General features: G+C 34.4%; 1 protein-coding gene across 2 annotated transcripts in view; it reads right to left on the bottom strand.

The window, feature by feature from the left end:
* The window catches only part of MS3_00000396 (uncharacterized protein), a 38,928-nt gene extending 16,604 nt beyond the window's left edge, over window positions 1-22,324 (bottom strand). The window contains exons 1-11 of one of the 2 annotated variants that reach the window (XM_051208178.1): window positions 22,264-22,324; window positions 21,656-21,803; window positions 21,505-21,616; window positions 21,377-21,467; window positions 21,107-21,337; window positions 15,103-15,618; window positions 11,943-12,378; window positions 7,795-8,171; window positions 7,237-7,443; window positions 5,974-6,198; window positions 5,142-5,327 (exon numbers count right to left, since the gene is read on the bottom strand). In XM_051208178.1, the coding sequence (XP_051073712.1) occupies window positions 5,142-5,327; window positions 5,974-6,198; window positions 7,237-7,443; window positions 7,795-8,171; window positions 11,943-12,378; window positions 15,103-15,618; window positions 21,107-21,337; window positions 21,377-21,467; window positions 21,505-21,616; window positions 21,656-21,752 (2,478 nt within the window). In that variant the 5' untranslated portion in view covers window positions 21,753-21,803; window positions 22,264-22,324. Of the gene's footprint in view, window positions 1-4,666; window positions 5,328-5,973; window positions 6,199-7,236; window positions 7,444-7,794; window positions 8,172-11,942; window positions 12,379-15,102; window positions 15,619-21,106; window positions 21,338-21,376; window positions 21,471-21,504; window positions 21,617-21,655; window positions 22,192-22,239 lie in introns of those variants that run through there. The other variant, XM_051208179.1, reaches the window with a different exon arrangement.
* Between the last annotated feature and the right edge of the window lie 2,488 nt (window positions 22,325-24,812).

Raw genomic sequence — 24,812 nt, 5'->3', positions numbered from 1 at the left:
TAATGATATACAAGTAATCCATCACTGCGCTTCATACTTTGCGTAAAATGCACGAGGGTTTATCTTAATTCCGATTGGTCATTTCAAGGTTGTCAGTACACTATACTTTTAGCGAAAAATTTACTCAATAGATATTTCGTTTAAAAAATTGGATGAATTTTGAATAAATTCTGTATACAAATATCCTATAAGTACAGATACACTGGTAATTTTCTAATTTTCATCAAATAGACAGTTCAGAAATTGATTTATTGATTATTGTCACTATTATTCAAACTATACTGCATATTTTCAGTACAGGGTTGCGGAGACTATTGAATTTCATTAAAAATAATGAATCATCGTTAAAAACCCTGAAGCACTAAACGGCCGTTTAATTCTAGTACGGAATCCCTCAGCAGTGCGCATCCACGGTATATCTTTGTGCTACTCGGCAAGTAACCTGAATAAGCTGGAGTAATGTTCGGAAATAAGACCTAACTTTCAAAGCCGAAATATTTTAACTGAAAATCCATCACTATCGTGATTCTCTTGACTACTACTTACAAGAAGTGGAAGATTTCGATAAGTGTTCATTTTATCAAAACACATACAGCACTAATAACTACAACGACAGCATTACGAACAACAATCAATGGAATACGTCTGTAAGAAGTACTAAAAAAAGACTTATCAACACTTTTACCATTGTATGTTTGAATAAGTTTTGATCATTTTATTAGTGAACAGTTGAATTCTTGCACATCAGCCCCATATGTACAAGGTATGTACTTACCCTATACATAAACATAAACACGTACACGATGAAAAACAACTATGCAGGAAACTTGTTATTTCATCTAAAAATCAATTAGTACGATTATTGAACATTGACAACTGTTTACAACGTTATTTTCATAACAAAAAAAGGCAAGCAGATCTTAGTTCTTGTTGGATTCCATCCAAATATTATAATCACTGATATAAATATTTTGAAAACAAAAAGCAGATTACACAACTATCGATGATTGCGTGTCGTCTGAAATCGACTCAATCAGAGAAATAAGTTATAGATAAAAACAATAAATGATTCCTTACGATCAACTAAAACTATTCACAGAAAGACAGGAAGATCAAACAAGCCCTACACAAACAAACACAATTAACAATAATGTTTTCATGTATTTTTATTACTAAACAAAACTTCAGTAAGTCAAATTACAGCGAACAAACACTGTGAAGGTTAACTAGTAAAGACAAAAACTGATCAACAACTGAAAAACCAAACCTAACACCATTAGCTAGTAGTATATAAACACTGATATATATATATGTATATTTATATAAATATGTCATGTCAAGCTGGATTTGAACTACAGATACATACAAAAAGACACACAAAGATATAACGTCGTCTATAGGACTGAAAGTAATGTTGGAACAAGACGAAATCAGTGGACCATTTGACAAATTATTAGCTTACCCATCTGAATATCAAACATAAAAGTACAAAGGGGAGAGAGATAAGGTGAATTATGTAAGACTAGTTTGTATATCACTATTTGTTTGAAAACAAAGATGAATAAACTATGTTTGGATGACAATGTGATGTATTGGACGAAAATTAATTTTGTGATCAAAAAGTACAAATGGTTTCACAAGAATGAAATAAGACCGCCAGAGACGTTCAAAATGAAAACCAGTATTTACATCACGGTGATTCTGGTACATTTTTTAGATCAAAAAATTTCTCATCCCGTTTTGTTCAATAAAATGAACAGTTTTGCAAAGGAAGCTATCGGTTATTATTTTTCGAAGAGTAATATTAAAAGTAATGATTTCCTCAACATTCAACTCTTCTAGCTGTGAACTGTTATGGATGCAGAATAATATACCAATCATTATCATGTTAAGTCTAATGATGTCCTTGGACTCTAAATGGGCATTCCGTATTGGCCATGATTTATTTCATTCGTTAAATGTTGTACAGATGTTGTTTTCTATTTTTATGGTACGATGTGGTCTGTTTGGTTGGTATATAAATAGAGTATGTCTGAAATATAATGATTCATAACTCAGAGGCTGTGACTTGCGTTCTGGACTCAACTGGCTGGGCTAGACATGGAAGCGGGACCAATCAGGGCACTGGGTCGTCCACTACGTGTTTTCCGTGTCACTGTAATCGATCGATATAAACGCTGCTTATCAAAACCTGCAGTCCACACGTTACAACATGAACGTTAACAATTTACTTGGCACTAGCTACATGATCTACAATTACTAATTGATGAATGTAAGCTGATCAATTCTGTAATATTGCTTTCTGAGAGGTTTACTGACATAGCTGAAATCAGCAGGATGTCTTTAATATGCGACACAAGGTGTCCTTACAACCCAGAAACGAGAATTTATTTCTCATTCAAACTATGACCTTAGATATGGATCTAATGGCCATACCAATCTCCATACTCTTTATTCGTCATTTAATTTCAGTACTACTTTCACGATTTCTGTAATTCTTCAACAGCTCAACCAATAACTGGAGTCTGCTTGGAATTGTCATGGACGAATTAAATAAACCTTTTACATGATCTTATAACAGTGATTTATTCACATGTTTAAACACATATAACGATTATTACAAGCTCAAACGATATGTTAAAATAATTCGTTGAAATGCTGAAAAGAAAATCAGTTCTCTCCTCTTGTATTAAGAATTTTATTAGCTTTCAGGCACAAAAATCATTATTGTAATTACAAATCTGTGTCTTGTTCGAAAGTTATTTTTTCCATTTTGCTTCTAATGATATACATAGCCTTTCTCTCATCACAATTACTGCCGGTTTCAATCGAAATAAGGACACAAACTGAGTTCTGTTTCCACGTGATCAATAAGAAAATTAATTTCGTTTTGGATCTCAATATCTATTAACAGCCAGTTGTAGAATACCCCGGTCTAATATGATTGATGTGGCCTTTTTCAGAAGTTACAGTTTTATATTAAACGATGATGGATTCGTCTGACAGTTTTTATTAAAATAAAATTAAAATGTGAGTTCTAACATTCAATCAAAACAGTTTATGCTAAATTGATTTTAACTAATCATACTACAACAATGCACAATTTATAGCCAATAAACAAATTATCACAAGTAAAAGAATGCTTGTTCCTAGAAACACGAGCGCAGATTTCGAAATAAAAGCTAACAAATCACTTATCATTAAATAATTATAATCATGCTCCTAAATTTTCATCAATAGGGGTCGGGAATCACATAATAACCGTGGTAATAATGTCAGCCCATGCTGAAAACGATATCCACATAGAAAATAGTACTGAATTTTGCGCACTAACACATACGCACTAATATTCAACCCGTTTACCAAACACAGGTTTCCACCTAGTTTGCTTTGCATGGAGCCATACTGTTTGGATGAAGAATAAGGACACTATCAAACTACTTAGAGCGACGCTTGAATCTGTGACCTACTGATTAGAAAACAAGTGCTTTCACCACTAAGCGAGTACTTAATAAACTTTAGGAAATCAATGAGCTCTGATTTGCTGAACAGTCTGGAGCAAGGTACTCGAACACAAGTGGATTCGGGGAATCATTCTCACTTGATAAAATCACTGGACAATCAGTGTTACATAAACAGATATCATATGAAAACCAGTAAGACAACTTTGTGGTGATATAAAGGAAGAGATAGGTAAAAAAAATGAGGGAATAAATAGAGGAAAGTAGAGATATAGGTTTACATCCAAAGAACGTTTACTATCTTTTTTCCACTTAAATTGGAAATTTAAAAGAAACGGTCACATAATTACTGGTTACTTGGGCTCCGAATCAAGTTACCCTGTCACTCAATACCTAGAAACTGTCTCAGCCATGCACTATAGTATGGAAAAATACGCCCTCTTCATCTTCGTCTATATGAACATCAATTAGCGGCCAAGCGCCATAACATATCCTCACTTATATCAATGCACGTGGACAACTATGGATACACATTCAACTGGAAATATGTGGAGATCTTGGTAGAGGCAATACTAAAAACACCAGAGAATTTTTTGGGGCGGCTTGTCACTCGGATCAATCAGCAATCAGCAAGCACATTGGAATCGATCCAATTTATCAACCAATCAGAAAAATTACGGAGAGACATAGGACAGAAAACCAAGCCAATGGGAGATACAACCAAAATAAATAAGTAAACAATAACAGGTTTAAGGTCAACAAGAGCAAATCAACATCGAAGTTCACAGGACAAGCTGTGAACCACATGTGCAGAAATTTGAACACTTCACTTCTACTTGAAGTTTGTGCTGATGATATCGTTCAGAAGAACGATGAAAGCTCCGCGACCAAAACATCCAGCTCAGATAACAAAACTTCATCAAAATTATCCACCTGAGCTACGAATCTCCACCATATGGAAAAATACAAATTTTCAACTTTCAAATGAAAACGGTCTAACACTAAGATAAGAAAGAAAGGATTCATATTTGATAAGGTTTTGTTCTTAAACACATGAATATTTCAACTACAAGCATTTCTTAAACTTATCTATTAATCAGTTAAAAATTAAAAAATGAACTATTTATTTTCATCTGAAAATCAATAAACTAAGGTTGAATTTTTAAAATAAACAATACAATTTATCTTATGAAAATATTTCGGTAGAAAATGTTTACATTTACAATTCCTATACAGTGAGAGTAAGTAAACAATGAAAGTTAATTGACAAGTTTCTCTTTTAAAAAAATGATATATCAGGCTAATAAGTTAGAAAACTATTTGCAGACTGTGGTATTTTTTGTATCTTTGATACACACAACAATGGTGTCAAATCTCTTAGATACAGTTAGTAGAATACAAAGATAATGATCAATAATTAAATAACTCAGATCTTATTGTCAATTTTATAAACGTCAGAGCGAACCTTCACTGTCTAAGCACAGAACACACTACACATAAACAATCACTACAACAGGCGTATTTTCCTGAAGACTATGTGCAGTATGTGTACCGCGTGAGGAAAGCTAAGATTAATCAGTTGTAAGAGATGCAATGAAGAATTACCAGCAAAAAACAAGAGGTTTATAACCGCATCACTTAATAGTAGTTTGATAATACATTGGAACATACTGAACTTACATCATAAACATGTTGTAGAAAATTCACATAAGATTTTTCTGTATCTACCAGTTCTTTCCATGCTAATTGATATCGTTTACCTGGAGTTGATAATGAAGTTGGAGATTCTAACTGTGATAGCTGATATGAAGTTGAGTTTGAGCCTTGAATGGAATTGGAAACTTTGTTATTGTGGTTGTTAAGACCCTACATTTAATAAAAGCAGAAAACTTTAATTAGTATAGTAAGAATAAGATTCTCCTACAAAATATAAAATCGTACGAGGTTATAAATGAGTAGAACTTCCAGTCCCGTTCAATGTAGATACATTAGGTTAGTTCGCTTGATCTGTTATTAAAAATTCATGACGTTAAAACGTAAACCGTAGATTGACAGAAGTGACACAAACACTGCAGAAATGTAGGCCTACTGAATAGTTACCTCAAAGGAGAAGTAACTTAGTCATTAAAACACTCAGTCTATGACGACTGCGCTGAAGGTTCAAACAATGGTTACGCTTACTTGAAGTGATATCACTACCTGTTACATAAAATGTGTGACTTAAAGTCGGATATAAATATGAAGTATTATTTGGTGAGTTGATGGTTTATAAACTTCAGCAAATTAACAACACTCACAGAAGTATGCTATTTATTTATAAAACAATAATTCAAATCGGAAAATTCATCATACAAAACCATCTATGTTGAATGATCAATACAAGTGTGATTTTAAAAACCACTATTTGATGAATTTTTCATTAATTCATGAATAAAAAGTTTGAAAATATTGTTCAACTCTAAGATCTATGGGAAAGTAGCCAGAGTATATAGTATTAGAAATAAAAACTTACTTCTGAAGATGATGATGCTGATTCAATAGCTTCTTGAATGGGTGAATTTGTCCCAGGACTAGTCAAAGTACTACCACTGCTATTAGTACTACTATTAAAAGATTTAGAGTTGGGATGATTTCTTGGGAAACTTGTTCGTGAAATGTGTTGACGAATTGAAGCAGTAGCAAGATTACAATTTTGTGCTAAATCTTCTACTTGTTTCAATAATTTACTTAAATGACTCTACAGATTAAAAATAAAAACAACACATCGATGCATAGAAGGATATCAATTGAAAACACTAGAATAAAACAATCATAATTAGAAAAATCTTCAATTGCGGAATCAGTGTATCGTAAAGAGATATAAAATTAGATTCACAATGAGGAGTAGAAATCACATTATTACTATTCCCAAACCAATATGTGTATACAATATAGTCTTACAGGGGAATAGATTATTACTGAAGCAGTTTTACTGGCAATGTTTGACACTGCGGAACTACAGAGTATGTACAGATAGACCTTTGATTAAGTTTTTTGTATTAAAACAATGGTAATAAGTGAGGGGTTGAATTAGTGGTTAAAGAATCCCGATTATAACCAGTTGCTCGTAGATTCAAACCCTATTCCCCAAACTCCCATTTGGACAACTGGGTAGTATCATCAGACTGCACAGAAAAATGTGACCCAAATGCTGGTTAATAAACTTGTAATTAGCAAGTGAATCACATTCATGGTGACAACATAGTTGAGAAGTTAAAAATAAGGGATAAAAAGTACGAGAATCAGCATTATGGTGATGAATTCTGAGCTATATTCCATTATCTTAAACCATCGACTTCCAACATCTCAAGGGCTCAAGCCTTGAACTACAGTTTTCATCGATGCTAAAAGCTGACAGCACGGAACCAAAGTCCTATCAAGATACTATGCCATAAATATGAATCTTCAAGCATTACGAAATGATAATAGAGAAAAGACTATTCCAACCAAAAAAGCACTCGACTTTCTTGGTATTAGTAGATAATTTTATTTCATGAAATATACGAGGTTTACAGAATGATACATGTTTCAAAAACAAATAATTCTCTTTTTTGAATTATTCTATGGGGATTTTTAAAGTGATACATGTTTTGTTTGTAGAGATCACCGTCATGTGAATTTCATTTCAATTATTTATCATTTATTTAAAACTAGAAACATTTTAATTTAAAGAACGAATATGATAGAAAAGAGAATTTGTAGCAATGTTTCACGATAATAATTAAACAAAACCCACCTTCAAGTCAGCGTCTAATAATCCAACTAATCGTGAATGAAACAGTTTAGGATTTCGAAGTAACTCTAATCTACTCTGACGTGAAGAAGTAAATGTAATCAATTCATCCATACGTGACCGACATTCCACTAAATTCATTGTAGTGAGCTTATTCGGTGGTGTTACTGTCTTCAATAAATGATGACCTTCTTTAATCCATGAAGCAGCCTATAAGGAATAAAGATTAGAGTAAATCTTTGAAAAGTCGAAAAAACAGAAAATGTTAAAACGCTATAAAACCGAACGAAATAGCTACATTAAATAGTCGAAGAAAAAGTTCAATCACAGTCACATATATTATCCATAAGAAACCTAAATATGAGGAAAATATTCCAAGTACAAGTTCTGGTCCTTTATATACAAACCACATCTTTTTCTGTTACTAGAAATTATAATATATATATATATCCATTGAATGCATAATTTAGGTAGGTAATTGAGAAGACTGAGTAAAAAGACAAGAAACATGAAAGAACAATTAATAACAATGTTGTAAATATAAAAAGTGACACTACTCACATTATCAATTTCTGTGTACAGTTGTAGCAAACGATTAATTTGATCAGCTGCTTTTGGTAAATCTATACTAGCTAAATCAATCATATTTTTAAATAACAAAGACCATTCTTTTACATTTGAAGGAAATTTGATAGGAAGAAAATATTGTTGCATGGATTCATCAGTTTTTTCATTAGAACTATGATTAATTTCATCAGACATAACAAGATTAGATGATTCATCTTCCTCTCCAGAATATAGAGATAAGCAACTGGTATTTAGGTTAACATCATTTTGTTGATTACTTCCATTTAATTTTATTGACAAATCTGGACAAATAATATTTGAGACTAAATTTGTACTGACCAATCGATTTACATCACAACAGAGAAATGAAGCTGAAAAAGAATATCTAATCAATTATCATTTAAGACTAAAACGAATTCACTCGATTTACTTAACAATAGATGAATATACAAAATAATAATCATACTAGGAGTCACTTTTATTATATAACAACGAGAAGTATTAATACTACTGATTATACTACAGTAAGTGAAGTGATCCGATCAATTGATTTATTAATGATTAGGTATATGTATATATCATTTATTAATAGCGATACTGTCCGGTTTCAAAACCAAATTAAATGAAATTGAATTAGAACAAGTAGTTCACTGATCGAAAATCAAATGGTTTAACCACTAACTAACTGTTCAAATGGAATTCTAAAAAAGTATATCAAAAATGAAAATCAATGAATAGATAACTAGAAAGTGATGGAACAGTAACGATCAAAAATACTATAACTACACAATATGGAGTAATATTAATTTAGCAATGATGGTTTTTCTTAGCTAGATAATTGTCTTACAAAGTTTAGATGTTATATCCATGCTGATCGTGTAAAGAATTTGGTAAATTAACAGTCTAGTAATAACTTACAGAAATCACTGTATGAGGCACTCCAATCACAAGCAAATTGTAAGGACTATTATTTAGCCTGACAATGAAAATTTGAAATCAAACGACCGCATCTAATAAGCTATGTCTAACTAATAAATCTTCGCCATTTTGAAATAAAATTAATAACGAGACATCGAACATAAAAACAGTGGCAGCTTTGAAATCATTACCAGATGAACTATATTCCTTTAAAGTCTGAAAGATGGTCCGTTTGGATTGAATATCTCAATATTCCAAAGGTCGACCATTTCATAAGAATGCTTAAAATAAACAACTGCTCTCAAGATCAGATGGGACTGAGCCTTAAAATAGTTTGTCGAACATACAATAAAAAATTTGAATATTTTGCGTTCATAAAAATCAAAAAGATGAACATATATACAGGATAAATTAAATAATATCGAGATTTACTCAAAAAGTCAAATTCCATTAATCAGAGATGAAGAAGACCACATTTTGGAAAAAAAACTTTTGAGCTGAATTCAGAAAAAAAGCAATATTACACCATGAATATTAAAGCTAATAAAAGCAGATTAATAATAATCTACTAAACAAAAATACTAATCTGACATAGTCAGGAGAAACTCTCACGGAACACAATCGATTTACATTGTCACACGTTCGGTGAGAAGGAAAGAATATCAACGAATTGAAAGGTATTCAAAAATGAATTAAAAGGAAACTAGTACGTAAATTGTAAAAATGAATTTCAAGATTCAGAAGAGTGCACAGAGAATGAGTGCATTTCGTATCAGTGACTCAGATCATCAATAATTTCTAATATAACAGTTGACTATAGCCAAAACAACATGGATTTATTACATTTCGTGGTTTCCCATCTGTCGCTTACAACCATATATGTATTAAAATGTAACATTGAGTTATGATATAATGTGCATCAATTGGCATTGATGACGGAAAGAATTAGAACAACAAAGTTTATCAATAGTAACTATAAATAGATATCCGTGTAATAACAGTTGTGTGAGGTCATTTGGAGATGGAGTCCTAAAAGCATAGGAGGGCGGGTGAGACAGTAATCAAATGAAGTCCGGAGGCAGATAATACAGATTGTGTGCCAAGTATAGAATTTGTGAAGAACTTACGTAAAATTCAAATCACCAAAATAGATATAGAAGATTTGAAGCGTTGAGACGATAATTGTATAGAATTAGGAATCGATAAGGTGGGTTGCGTAATAATTAAACAGGATTTGAAGAGGCTTACATAAGTTTAGAGAATTGAGTGAATGAAAAAAACTAACGAACTAAGGGGTGATTTCGGTGTAAAATAAGAATTAGTTTGATTAAGACCACATAACAAAGTAAACACTAATAAAATAATAATGATACCAATGGGAAATAACGATCTACTAGGGTAGTGATAAGTCGATTACTGTCTCTTTCTGGATACATAATTTAGATTTGAGTATCTTTATTGCCACTACTTCGGTAAACCAAAGAGACGCTGTGTTTGTATGTCTGCTGATAATTTTGAAGGGTTGAGGAATATCAAACGTATTCCCGGTATCAATCAAATGCAGAGCTATTGCACTATATGGAGTTTTTGCACCTCTCAGTCTCAAGTTGTTCGGAACGTTCTCAGAAGTGCGAACATGTACTCTTCTCTTTGTTCTTCTAATCTATGTGTTTTGGCACGTACATGTAGATTGGTAAATACAGCTGGAGGTACTGAGAAAAGATGACTTGTCAATTTTTATTTGTTTGAGCGAACAGTTAGTTTCGCACAACGTCGTCAATCTTGCTAATGAATACGCAATCTTCATCGCGACATTTATTATGTATTTAATTATTCCAGTGATTTCATCTTTGAAGCGTGAATATAAGAAGCAGGTTTTCTTATCAACTGTATCGTTATTAACATGTAGGTTGGTTTTTGCATATTTCTCTATACATTTCGCTGAATGTGCATTTTCACGTAAGCAATTTGTGATGAAGATGAGTTCTTCTTCCAAGCTTTCCTTCAGGAAAAGTTTACGAGCGCAGTCAAAAAGGGGTTCGTACAACCCCGTTTTTGTAACTTATTAGAGAGAAGCTGTTTTAGTTTAGATAAACTCCACTCCATGCATTTTTGCAGTAGTTGTGTAGCTTTTGAAGTTCGTTCGATTCTAGCATCTAAGAAATGGGATTTACCTTCTATTTCATGTTTCATAGTAAAGTCTCTATCGTTGTGTGCTGTGTTAAACAGACTGAGCGAGTACACAGAAAACTTCTAATTGTTACAAACAAGAAATGTGTCATTAATATATTTACGATAGAGTATAGTTCCTTCGACTGAGTGTGCTTAAGCTTCTTCTGTTCCAGGTTTCCCATAAGTATATCAGTCAAAATTGGACTCAGAGCAACTCCATCAATCCGGAAGTACAACACACTGTTGAAGTGCAATTGAATATTTTTGGTACACATAAACAAGATCTGTTTGAATTCATTGGTTAGGGAAGGAAGGAGTTGAGGATAATGACATATAATTTCAGCCGTTTCCCCCAGAATTGGTGAGACGTCGAAAGATACCACAAATTTTTCGGAAATATTTAAGCCATCAAGCTTTTGTACAAATTCGAAACTATCCTTCAGACTGTAGAAGGCTATTTTCTGGTGGATTGGTTCTAAACACCATGTCAACTAGCAGGCGAGATTGTGAAAAGGCGATTTGGTTATCGATAATATTGGCCTCAATGTAATGTTTGACTTGTGCATTTTAGGTAAGCAGTACAAGGTAATTGAGATTTTTCGGCATCAATTTGTTGTACGTAGGATTATTGATCAAGTTTTTCTTCAAGAGCCCTTTCAACTTTGACAAAAGACGCTTCTCAACCGCATCTATCAGGTTTTTCTGAGCACTGTCGATGATGAATCTCGTGGAATCATTTGAAAAAATTATTTTGCTTATGTATTCGTCTCTGCTTACTTAACGTTGTTGCATTTTGGTCAACTCAATATTTATCATCTAAAAAAACCCACAGAAAAAAGTACGAAACTTTGACCTAGTGATTAATCCACTTGACTACTGACCACTAGGTTTTAAATTCAAATCCCTCCTTCAAAGTAATATCAATTATACGCAGGCAGAGTTTGGATACCAAATTGAAATACAAAAAAAGACCACATGATATAAGATTCGACGAACATATTTACACAGAACATGCAATAACAAATACTTAAATGCTAAATGCAATTAACTACCTTGATGATTGTCTTTCTCATTAGAATTGTTCAGTAACACTCCTTCTTTTTCTTCCACGTTATCAATTATAAATAAAGCAAAATTGCTTGCAATCTTATCTAATTCTTTTAATCTTGCTAATAGTCGATTACCAGTGGCTTCCGCTTCCAATATACGACAAGATAGTAATTCTAAACTTTCCAATATTGTTTTACTTAACGATGTATCCGTTTCATCATCATCATTTTTCAATGCAGAAAGTATAATGAAATGTGAAGGGGAACATGGTGAATTATTACTATTATGAATGCAACTGTTCTCCCTATCATCTTTTAATGATTGATTATGATAATGTTGATGTGCTGGAGATAAAGTGGAGGAGTTGGACATTTTAACAGGTAAATAATCAACTAGAGATTCAATTAGATTATTCCATGTACTGGCAAGATTAGTAAACTATGAAAAGAATTTTTGAAAAGATAAAAATAAGAATGAGATTCTACGCATATTGAAACACTATCAATACGAAAAATGGAAGTTATTCTCAATTAAACCATTATACTGAAATCACTTTACGATTTATCAAAAAATCTCTGGTCCCATAACCAACATGTAGTGATAACTGACCAGTTAAAACCATGATTTACTAGTTGAAAGATTCAGTGCTCGATAGCTGGATCAAGAGATTTGAACTTCATTACTAACAGACATGAGGTGTAGATTTTGCCATCACCTACCTCAGCTTACTACACTGACCAACATAGGTTGTAAAAAAATTAGATTGCAAAAGGATCAATAAATAGCATCAGTTTAAGAAGTCATTATTTGTTGATCTGAGCCTTATCGAAAAGTGAACACTTCCTAACTGGAGTTAATGAATGAGAACCTTGAAGAGAATTGCCCAAAATTTGTTACTGCAATGGGTTTATTTTTCATCTGTCGAATTCATAGCGTAACCTTAAACTTTCGTTCCCAGATTTAACTTGTTGTTCATGGAGTATATTATGTATACTTAGATTTATATTAGCATTGATTTGGATTTCAAAAGTGGTAAGTTAGTAAAACTGTAAGAAGATTTTCACATACATTAAAACCAAACATATTACTAACAGATGCACACTTTACAACATTGATTATAAGTTATCCCCGCACAACTCTCAGTATAGGTCAATTACGGCAACAACACTTCTCATGGTAGTTTGATCCCAGTTTAGTTACAAAAAATAATACACAGAAAACATGTTTTCTCAGCTTGTAATAATTCCGAAATTATCCATACTGTACTAAAATAATCTCATTTATAATTTGTTAGTGCTACAAAACTTATGTTTGAAAGCAGGTACAACCATCATATGACTACAGAATAACTTTAAAATAACCTTTACAACCCGCATTTGTATGACTCATCTTGTTTTGATTTTTTTAAAGTATTTCCGATCTGCATTTTACAAATATACCTTTGACATAGATTCTGACAAAAACAAACCAATGGAACTTAAAAGTTTAAGGTTAGTTAATGAGATTGTAAATCGGATACAGATGAAGTGGTTAAAACACGTGTTGCGTGCACTTAGTGATATGTAATGATGCATCTTCTGGGTGGTCATAATAGGATTATAAAATTCTAATATGGTAAAAATAAAACTTGTCACAAATTCATTAGGTCACTGGTTATTGGTTGGAGTTATGTGAAATAAGTAGCATATATTACCGAACTTCGTCTTATGACAACGAGATCATTATTAGCCATTAGGGAGTTGATGAGAAACTCAAAAAAAGAATACCAGATTGTTTATGTGTTTATAGGTATCAATGCCAAGGTTGGACTTGATAATTTCAAATAAAATAATAAACATATTTTTGTTATATCCTAATGCGTAGAAAAATTGCATTTCTGAAGTGGCTTACATTAGGTCACAAAACGTCAGAAATGCGATTTTCCTATTCATTGGGATATAACAAAAATATATTTATCATTGAGAGTACCAGAGTTGTTTATACACACCACAATTAGCAGACCCACAATGAATTGGACTTCTTTAATTGATTTACTGTCCATAATAAACTAATTTCAAACTATATATTATATAGATATTTCATGATGATTTGAAATAAACACTGATTATTCAAAGTCCTCAATGGTATTGAAGGTATACTAGACGACAAATATCTTCGTCTCTATTTTGAAAATCTTACTATTCTATATTTAGGTATAATTCATTCAATCATAACCTTTGAGTTAATTCTAATACGCTTTCCCCACTTTTTGTAATTTTCTTGTCTGTACATTAAGATTTAGGTTTATAATATCAGTAATGAAGTTTTTACAAATGGGAGCTGTGGTTTACTGGTCAAAGGACTCGATTAATGGGTCACCGACTTAAATTCGACCATACATATCAAAGTTTTGACAACCAGGTAGAATCGTTTATAGTTACATGGAGAATTTAGTCCATAGACTAGTACACTAACCTGTATGTGTTTAGAGATATATGTTATTTTATCTTACTTATTTGATTACTTTCGAGCTAACGAAGAAAGTTTTGAATAACAACGTGTACAAAAATGTATTTATTTAGAAGTTATGTTGAAAATGAATAGTCTTATGGAGATAAGGTGAATTCGAACCAATCAATTGGCAAAGCTTTAAATAGTTTCGCACTAAAATAAGTACTTAACAAATAAATAACATTACTGGAGGCTTTGTACCAAAAAGGAGTTAAATGAGAGGTTGAATAGAGCTATTATCTGAGAAAAGGCTTTGTTAAGTAAGGTTTGTCAGATATATCCATTTTAATTTCTATTTGCAAATGTACTTCTAAATAACCTCATTTCAATAACAGGTTTTTCAGAGAACCGTGATTCAACTACAGATTTTGTGCTTAAGTATACTGATCGTAATTGTACTATTTAACGAAGATTCGAACAAAACACGCTTTCACTGTCCTGGATAAAATGGTTAAAATGAATAATGTACATATCTTCAAAGTGGAAATACAAAATGTAGAGTTTAATGCTACTTCAATCAGGTGTTTGGACACAACTTTTACTTATCACACTCACACTATCAGTCTAGTGTCATACTTATTGTCTAAAAAGTCTTAATTACACACAAAACAGAAACAATAAAAATTCCACTACAAATAAATAATATTATATTCAAAACATACTTATACTTACTTCGTAATATTGGTTTTCAACATCATCAACCAGAAATGTAACACGTACTCGTTTCATGTATTCACGCCAGTATCGTCTTAATTCGGTACGAGCCTCAGTTAACCTAATGAGTATACGATCAAAAGTAATTATATGAAAGACATAATCGACTGGTAAGTCATATGCATCACTTGTATTAGCCCATGTCCCCGTTTTCGATGGTATATCACATTTTATTGTAGTGTCTTCTTCTCGTATAGTTGTACATGACTGATTTAAATTTTTCTTAAGTAAATTTTCACGTATTTTCAAACCCTTTACTTCACAGTGTGAAACGCGATGTAACCAATGATGACATTTTTTACGTAATTCGAGCATATTTTCACAACTATAAAATTGGTTTAAATAGCAAGTTCTTGATTTTGGATTGCAATAATAATCCTGTCGTTGATTATAGTTTTGATTAATACACTGATTCATGATGTTTTTCAACTCAGTGTTTAAATGTTCAACTTCTTCAAAGTATTCTTCAATATCCTTTAATTTGAAGAATTGTAAAGATAACGAATAATTATTACACATTATTTATAATTACAAGAAGTAAATACAGGAACAAAATGATTAGACAGAAAAAATAATTCCGCTTCGAATAAAGAGATGTGACAAGTAAGTAAGAAGCGAAAAAGATTGGGATAGTCGTATTAGATTAATAAGCAATAGCATTAAATCAAATCAAATAACAGATAATAAATCTGTCGCAAAGATTACAAATCCATTCTGTTAAGCTTCAGATATAGATGAGATTAATTATACTCCGACAATACTCAGGGTATATTTTAGTACTCAGTATTGGTTAAAATGATAACCATATAAAACAGACAGTCGAAAAAAATCAAAGAAATTAATGGCAAACAACAAGTGAATAATATGCATATAAAATGAGGCCACTATTCTGTTACTTATTTGTTTTATTTTGTTCTTTTGTCTTACGATTAGACACACATAAAAGCAAACAAAATTAGTTTTAGGTTAGATTAGCCAATCATTGGTGATTTTACTCTTATTAATCATAAAATATCATTGGATTATTGCGAAAATTCATGAATAATTAAAAATATAAGCGTAAGACTCGCGTGTTTATGTTTAAGTGTTATCCTTATTATAAAATGAGTGTGCAATGAGAAAATATGATTATTTATCTAAGCCCATATACAGAAAACAGATTAGAAGAATAAATGGATAAGGTTTGGTTGATATATATATAATACCTACTTGTGAAAACTGAAGACAGAAATCTTTTCGAGTAGCATAATGTAAAATATGTTGTCGAACCTGGTGAGAAATGTACGGATAAATAAGTGTGATATTCGTGTAATAATTTTTCAATAGTATTGATTGGAAATGTCAAACAAAAGACAATGATATAAATTGGGCAGCTATGTTAAAACATAGTTAGAGGTTTCATTATTTCCAAACTAACTCCTTAAGACAGAATCCTGCTCAACTCCCAGGTTTTGTACAAAATGGTTTTAACTACCGTTTTAGATTTCTGCGATTGATATTTTTAGAGTCGAGATAATATAGTAAAACTGCTTCTGTATTATGTTAATTATTGGCTTTATATAGTACTCGTAGTTAGTATTAAGACGTCTCATAATGGCTAATGGAAAATTTATTCACAATTATTACAGGTATAGACAATTACCAATAACCACTTTTCACCTGAAACACCAGAATTCGGATACCATGTTTAAAAATCTGTATAAAAACAATACTAAGTGAGGGTAAATATCATTACCTAATTCAACGTTCTGAACCAGCGAAAGAGTATAACGGGGTTCCGTTTTGCCATCCCTCCTTAAATGGGAAATATTTGGCATCCGTAGCTTAGATACAGTCACCACAATGATCTTTGTTACTGTGTGAGAATACCGGATTTTTTCGGTCTGGTGGAAAGAAACCTGAGCAATCCTGCACTGAAAGGTGTTTCACTAACAAATTATGACAATTAATGACTAAAAAATATGAAAAAGATTTATTCAAAGAAGAAACTACTATGGAAAACAACTAGAAAGCGATCAAAGAAGCACTAGCTTCAACGCGTCAGGAGGCTCTGAGCCGCAAGAAGCACCATAAAAAACGGAACTCCATGGAAATCCTGAACAAGATTCAAGAAAGGATGAACAAGAAGTCAGCAATTAACAACAACCGAACAAGAACAGATTAAACCCAGGCAAAAACTGAATACATAGAAGCAAACAAAAGAGTGAAGAGGGGCATTAGAGCTGACAAGTAAAAATACATGAAAGAGCTAGCAACGACAGCAGAAAAAGCTGCAAGAGAAGGAAATATGAGACAGCCATATGACGCAACGAACAGACTAGCAGGGAAATATAGTAAACCATAGAGACCAATCAACGACAAAGAAGGCAAGCCAATAATTGAGATTCGAGGACAGAAGAACAGATGTGTGGAACACTTTCAGAAGCCCTTAAATAGAACAGCTCTGTTGGATCCACCGGAAATCGAAGCAGCATCTACAGACCATCCTATAACTGTCACTCCACAAACGATCAAAGAAAACAACACGGCCATCAGACAAATCAAGTGGAAAAGCAGCTAGACCTGACAATATACCAAATGAAGCACTGAAGTCACACATAGAAGCAACTGAAAACACGTTTCGCACTCTATTCAGGAAGATTTGGGAGGAGGAGCAAGTGTCACCGACAGGCTGGAAAGAAGAATATCCCATCAAGATACCAAAGAAAGATCTTAGCAAGTGTGATAATCACACAACTATCAATATCAGAAATAGTTTTCAACAGTGCTGTTGAACTGGATGAAAGATTCAGTAGACGTCCAACTTCAAGACCAACAGGCTGTCGTGTACTAACCAAATCGCTTATCATCGTTGAACAACCAATTGAGTGGCACTCGTCACTATACGTCAAATTCCTTGACTATGATAAAGCATATGATAGTGTGGATAGGAAAACCTTATGGAACCTTCTTCCACACTATGATTTACCTGAGGAGATCGTCACCATCATACGGAATTCATACGACGGATTACACTGCAAAGTTGTGCATGGAGGACAGCTGACGAACCCATTCTAAGTCAGTCAGTCAGTCAGTAACAACGTAGAACTTCGTACGCACGTACATCAGTTCGAGTTGCCACACCACATTAGCACAGAGATGCAGTGGTCGATTTAAACCCCGTAGTGGTAGAGGTAATAAGAGTATAAGCAGTAATCGGGAAGATTAGTGTTTGGAGATGTTACTTAAAGAGTATAATACAGTGAAATAAATTTGGGAAGAGAAAAAAAAGAGACAAGGAGGAATAAGAAGATCAGAATTTGGGAGAACACAAAGAGTGTATGCACCTGCGCCATTGCAAACGATTTTGAGCCATGTCATTCAGGGTCTCTAACCATCGGTTGCTATCATCTCGCAGATCTCAACCAGGTAGTCTACACCTACCAACATGGCTTAGTCCACTTGTCAGTGACTTCATGAACTTGTGCCATGTTTTGGTTTGGCCGCCCCTAGCTTTCTTCCAACCTACACCTACACAATTAAACATCACACGTTGAAGCAGTCAGTGGTTGGGCATACGTAACACGTGTCCCAGCCATCTCAACTGATGAAGTTTCACTACGTCATCAATTGATTTGCCATCCTTACCTAGTACTCGTTTCCTAACAACTGCATTACTTACTCGATGGTCCCAGGATATACGAGCAATATTTCGAAGGCACCTATGATCAAATACTGGTAACCTACGGATATCCTCTACTCTCACCGGCCATGTTTCATTGCCATAAAGTAGGACAGAACGAACTGCTGCGCAGTAAACTCGTCCTTTGGTTGGTAGACGGATATCTCGCCTACGTCATAAATGACGCAAGTTGGCAAAAGCTAGTCGAGCCTTCTGTATCCGTGCTGAGATCTCGTTACGCACCAGACCACAAGGACTGATGAGACTTCCAAGATAAGTGAAGAGGTCGACACACTCAACTACTTCACTCCCTATCACTAGTTCGGGTGTCGATGTAACCCAATCCTGAAGCAATATTTTGCATTTCGATGGGGAGAATCGCATTCCGAACATGCTTGCATTGTTGCTTAGAGTGGTCAGAAGACTCTGCATTTTGTCAGCGTCTTCACCAAATAAAACTATGTCATCAGCATATTCTAAGTCAACAAGTGAACCTCCCAGTAGAAGTTCAACCCCTGGAAATCTAGACGAGGAAAGTGTTATCTCTAAAAGTACGTCGACGACATAGTTGAACAAGAATGGAGAGAGTGGGCAGCCCTGACGAACACCACTTGAGGTAATCGATTCTGATGACAGTTCGCCATAAGCTCTCACTCTACCAGTTGTGTTCGAGTAGAGAGCCTTTATAAGGTTAATGTACTTTTTTGGTACTCCTTTCAGTGACAAACACTGCCATAGAACCTTACGATCAACAGAGTCGAACGCCGCCTTAAGGTCGAGAAATACTACCATTGTGGGGCGTCTGAATGTGTCTGTGTTCTAGAACCAGTGTCAGATATAGCTAATTACTTTTACTCTTTCTCTTTCTTTTGGTGGTTGCCTGGATTGTGAAGATCTTTGTCTCAAGGAAAACACGGAATGAAATGGACAGGTTGGATGCAACTTGAGGATTTGGACTTTGCAGATAACCTGGCCCCTCTATCCCATACACAAGAGAAAAACCAAGGTCCTCAAATACAACAAGGAGAACACCAGCCCAATCACTGGAAAAGGTGGAAACTTTGATGCACCTGTGAGCAGCATCGATGAACGATGAAAATCTGGTGCAGACGTAAAGACGAGGAATGACAAAGTAAGTGCAGCATTCCTGCAGTTGAAGAACATACGGAACTTAAAACAACTGTCAACCAACACCAAAGTCAGAATCTTCAATACGAACGTCAAGACAATCCTACTGTAAGGAGCTAAAACTTGAAGAACTACTGCAGTCATCACCAAAAAAGTATGAATATTTATAAACAATTTTCTACGCAAGATACTGAATGTCCGCTGATTGGACACCATCAGCAACGGTCTACAGTGGCAGAGAACAAATTAGCATCCAGCTGAAGAGGAAATTAGGAGACGTTGAAGGTTGATAGGGCACACACTGAGGAAAACACCAAACTGCATCACAAAGCAAGCTCCCAAATGCCCTGGTACGACCGAGTGGGGAGAGACCTATTTCCCTCTCAAAATGCTCTCACATGGCCATGTGCATACAACCACTGTCAGGGATGTCCTGATAACTATTTTCTCGCGACATTACTGTTTCTTACGAAACTGAGAGAACGAAAAGCGAATGTCCGGTGCTTTAACCGGATTGGTGGATATAGAGGACCCACCTAGGGAAGTTAGAAAACCCTGATTCTGAACAATGGTGTACATGGGCTCCAGGACCCGGAGGGAAGAAATGGAGTATTAACCTACTGCCGGTGACTGGCTACCATGTGACGGCTTCTCTTGACGTTGCTCCACTGTCTCGTTGATTAGACTTTTAGGTCGGAGGCTCTGGGTGTGGCTCTCTAGGAGAACCAACTGCTTCGGTCTGCGCACCCAGGCAGTATAACCAGTCACACACTAATCAAGTGACTTGTGTTGCGCATGTATATCCGGTGCCTCTTTTGTACCAATATTTGTGTTTAAATAAACAAATAATGCAGGGCAAGGGATAACTAGGAGTCGTGAGCGGGAACGTAAGAGGAAGGCCGAAGAACATTTCGCGCCGACAATTGGGAATGGACATCGAAATAACGAATAACGACTTAAAACAACTCGAAAGGACTAACCAGGAAACAGTTCGATGGACAATGCTGGTGGGCTGCCTGTGCTCCTCCACAAGGGGTAACAGGCACAAGTAAATATAACACGAAAGAGCCACTATGAATCATGATACAAAGCCAAATATGGACCGAAATTTATTACAAAATACTTCAATGAAAAAGGCACTAATAATGAATCCACGTATTTAGAAGAACTTACTATCCTGTTAGTAAGCCAGTCTTCAATGTCGAAATTAAGTTCACCGCCCAAGTCACTTGTCAAATGTTGTTGATCTATGAAAGGAAGCAATTCTTCAGTTTTGTCGACGAAAATTAACGGAATTTTACAGCCATCACGAATTGAGTTTATTGTTTTCTCCAAGAAAAAACCTTGCATAAAACCTTGAGGTTTGATAATAAATATTTGATGTAAGTTTCCTGGGAACTTTTCCTAAATATTTCAGTGAGGAAAACTCGGACAATTACTAACATTTAGCCTGGCAACAATCGACTTGACAACTGTCCAATTACCAGTACGCCTATCAATAACGACAGTAAACTCTTGAACACATGTTAGCATTCTGCTTTTTTGAGGGATAATTACGAGAAGCAACTTACGTTGATAATGAAGAAAAATACTGCATAAGAAAAATGTATGAATCATCACCTAATCCATCTAGACCGCGATCTTGGAAAATTATAAGGGAGCGGAATTCCTTATCATGGCCACCTATGATTAAAGAAAATACTAGGAACAACATGATCTTACCTGTGAATATAGCGTACCTCCTTAGGAGTACGTCCTTTATATCTTTAGCTAAAATCGGTGAATGTCGGTTGCTTGAAATCGAGTGGTTGTCTGTCATCTCTGGATTTTCCTTTAACTTAAATTACTTCAAGGTGCCACAAAATAATTTCTGTAAATTTACGAGAGAACGATAGAAAATCTAACATATTAAGTCAGCCTACTAGAAAGTCTAATTTAAGGGTAAGAACAAAAGGTTGGAGGATATACCTAAGAATAAGTCCTTGAAAACTGTTAGAGCGACATCTGTCTGGGCATCCTAATAATAAAGTTTAAGAACGAGGAGTAGGAAGGGCAAAAATACGAGCTATTCTTTTTAACATTTTATTAGTAAACTCAAAAAGTCAATTATATATAGACCCTAAAAACCAGTCACATAGTAAATTTATTTATTTCATAAACTTTCACGACCTAAGTGATAAACTAAACAATTCCAACTGTAATTTGTGATAATTGAGTCATATTTGGGTGCTTTTTCTTACATATCATCATCAAACCATCTAACGAAAGAATTTATTTTCAACAGTCTAGAATTTAGAGCTACATACGCCTGTTCATGTACATAGACATACCGTCTCTCTCCATAATTTAAAAACTCTTCTTGAGGTAACGACACATTTAAGGATACCGCCCCGAAACCTCAGAATGCTAGAATTCAAAACATACAATATTTCTAAAAGCTCGTATTCACCGAATGATTTTTTATTATTCACTTCTTGCTGTTTTGGCACGATTTTACGATTTTGGTAGCGTTCAATGCGTGGCAGTCTAGACACGCGAATTAACTGCTCCAGCCAGTTTGGTAGTTATTTGTAGATTTGTAGATTTTGTAATTCAAGTAAGTTCATTTGCCTCAGGGAAGTAGGGTTTCCGGATAGCGGCATCTATAACATTTATAATCAGGAGGTACTTTGCAATGTAATGAACAATAAGGTGATAATTCGAGTGTTAAGAGATAATTGTTTCAAGTAATAAATAAAACTTTATAAGTTGGCAATCCAGATAGTGTGGGAAGATCGGAGTCAAAGAATGGAAGTGAAAGCAGAGGTGATATTAAGAGAGATACAGAGGTGTTACTGGCATGTCATAATGGTAACAGAAGGTAAATTACGAGACGTTGGTCATGTAAAGCTGGTTCACGCAGAAGATTGTATTACATGGATGATGAAGTGTTAACCAAATGTTCTCTTGAAGCTATCTACTAAGAGGGCTGTACTTACTCCTTCTAGGAAAGCATCCAAAACGAGTTGAAATCTTAACGAGTAAAATGGATTAGTAGGATGTTTGCTCGTCCATATGTGATTTTTCAGGAGCTGCCTTGAGAAGCATGTTGTTGATTTTCAGTCCAAAACATGTTTTAGGGTAAATTAGTGTACTTAGTATGTTGTGCGCCATTATTGTTCTCTTGTAGCTCAGAGAGAAATAGTCTCAAGTGTTGGAATCTGACTTTGTAAGATATATGTTTTTGCCCCACTACCCACTTAGTTGCTCGCCTCTCTACTTAGCCCAAAAGATATCAGTCACCCTTGGAAAAGGTGGATGCGCCAGCACTGTGAACTTCAAGATGGGAGCACTTGTATGCTTTCAAAGGAATTAGGAACAGTTCGACGGTGATTGCTCCAAGTTGTCTTCTTCTAACGTGAGGTGTTGCGTTCGTCTTGAATGCATCCCTTGTGAAGTTTCAACAGATGTCAGGGCTCTTGTGGTTATTAGCTCGAGATAACGCTCTGAGAAGACAACTGGGAGCAGATTTCCACGGAGGACGTAAATTATTTTTGTCAAAGTGGGCAGAACGGTCATTAGATGGCCTTTCAACAAGTTAAGTTTCAACCTATAGTCTACTGCCCGCATAAACTAGTACTGCTGAGCTAATTTTTCCAAAGTTCATTAGTGAATATCAGGAACAGGACTGGACCTAAGATTATCCCCCTTGAAATTCCCGACTTTGAGATCCTCCAGCTCGCACCCATTCTACTTACCGTAGTAGGAAAAACACTCGTTCTCTAGATAGTGTCGGAGTCTAGAATAAAGTTGGTCAACGAATCACATCTTACGGTACTGTGTCGAAAGCTTTTGCAACGTTAAGGAATATTATATGAATATATTCCTTTTCATCCGACGGGTTGACCCATGGTATGAGACGATTCGACACACTAGACTTGGCCTTACAAAACCCATATTGAACATCATACGAGATGATGTTCCCATGTATGTATTCCTTTTGTTTCATTTATCACCCCTTCGATTACGTTGGAAAGTACTAGCAGCAATGTTGCTGTTCTGTAGCAGACTGGATCTTTTTCATCTGTCCCTATGAATATTAGAGATAGTAAACTGTTTCCACTCCTTTTGCAGCTGACGTGACTCTAGTGAGTTCTAGAACAGATCAATTACAGATGTGCTGATGGCTCACCTTCATTGTTTCAAGATTACAGAGTAGATATCGTCTCATTCTGGTGAATTTTACGAGAAAAGACGTTTCAGTCTTCCTAGTTACTGTCTAAATATTGTAATCTGTTAGTGAAAACTGGGCACCTCTTGTTAACGGCGAGGGGTGAAAGAAGTCACGCCAGACTCAATGGGATTCCTAGTTCATATAATGAAGTCAACTACTTCATTACACAAAGGTAAAATATTTTATGAGTGTTTATTTATCACAGTTTCATCCTTTTACAATAAACGTATAATTAATTTTATTTTGAGGTACAATTGACCAAGTCGTCTATCCATTGGTATCATAAACTTATCATACTTACTTGACTTCCAATTCACGTGTATTTATTCTACTGACATAGTCAAGATTATTACTCGAAGAATTTATAATTAGGTTTTATTGAAGGAAATGCAATCCATTTCCTATCAGGTATGTATATTTTAAGCATTGTTTCCCAATTTATAAATTATTTCATACTGACAGTTCTATTTTTGTTTTCATAACAAATTTGCTTATTTGTTTATTGAAAAATAAAACAGATATGGTTTAAAGACAATGCGAAAACGCACTCCATTCGAGCACATCAAATGTTTGGAAACTGACGGTGAATGTTTTATAGATTTGCGGAAAACTGTACAAGGCAGTGTCTTCAAGTGGTGCTGAGTGGACAACTATGATGCATAAAAT

The sequence above is a fragment of the Schistosoma haematobium genome, chromosome 1, assembly GCF_000699445.3.
Source record: "Schistosoma haematobium chromosome 1, whole genome shotgun sequence".
Lineage (NCBI taxonomy): Eukaryota > Metazoa > Platyhelminthes > Trematoda > Strigeidida > Schistosomatidae > Schistosoma > Schistosoma haematobium.
The sequence above is the reverse complement of the archived record's forward strand: the minus strand, read 5'-3'. Positions and strand labels throughout refer to the sequence as shown.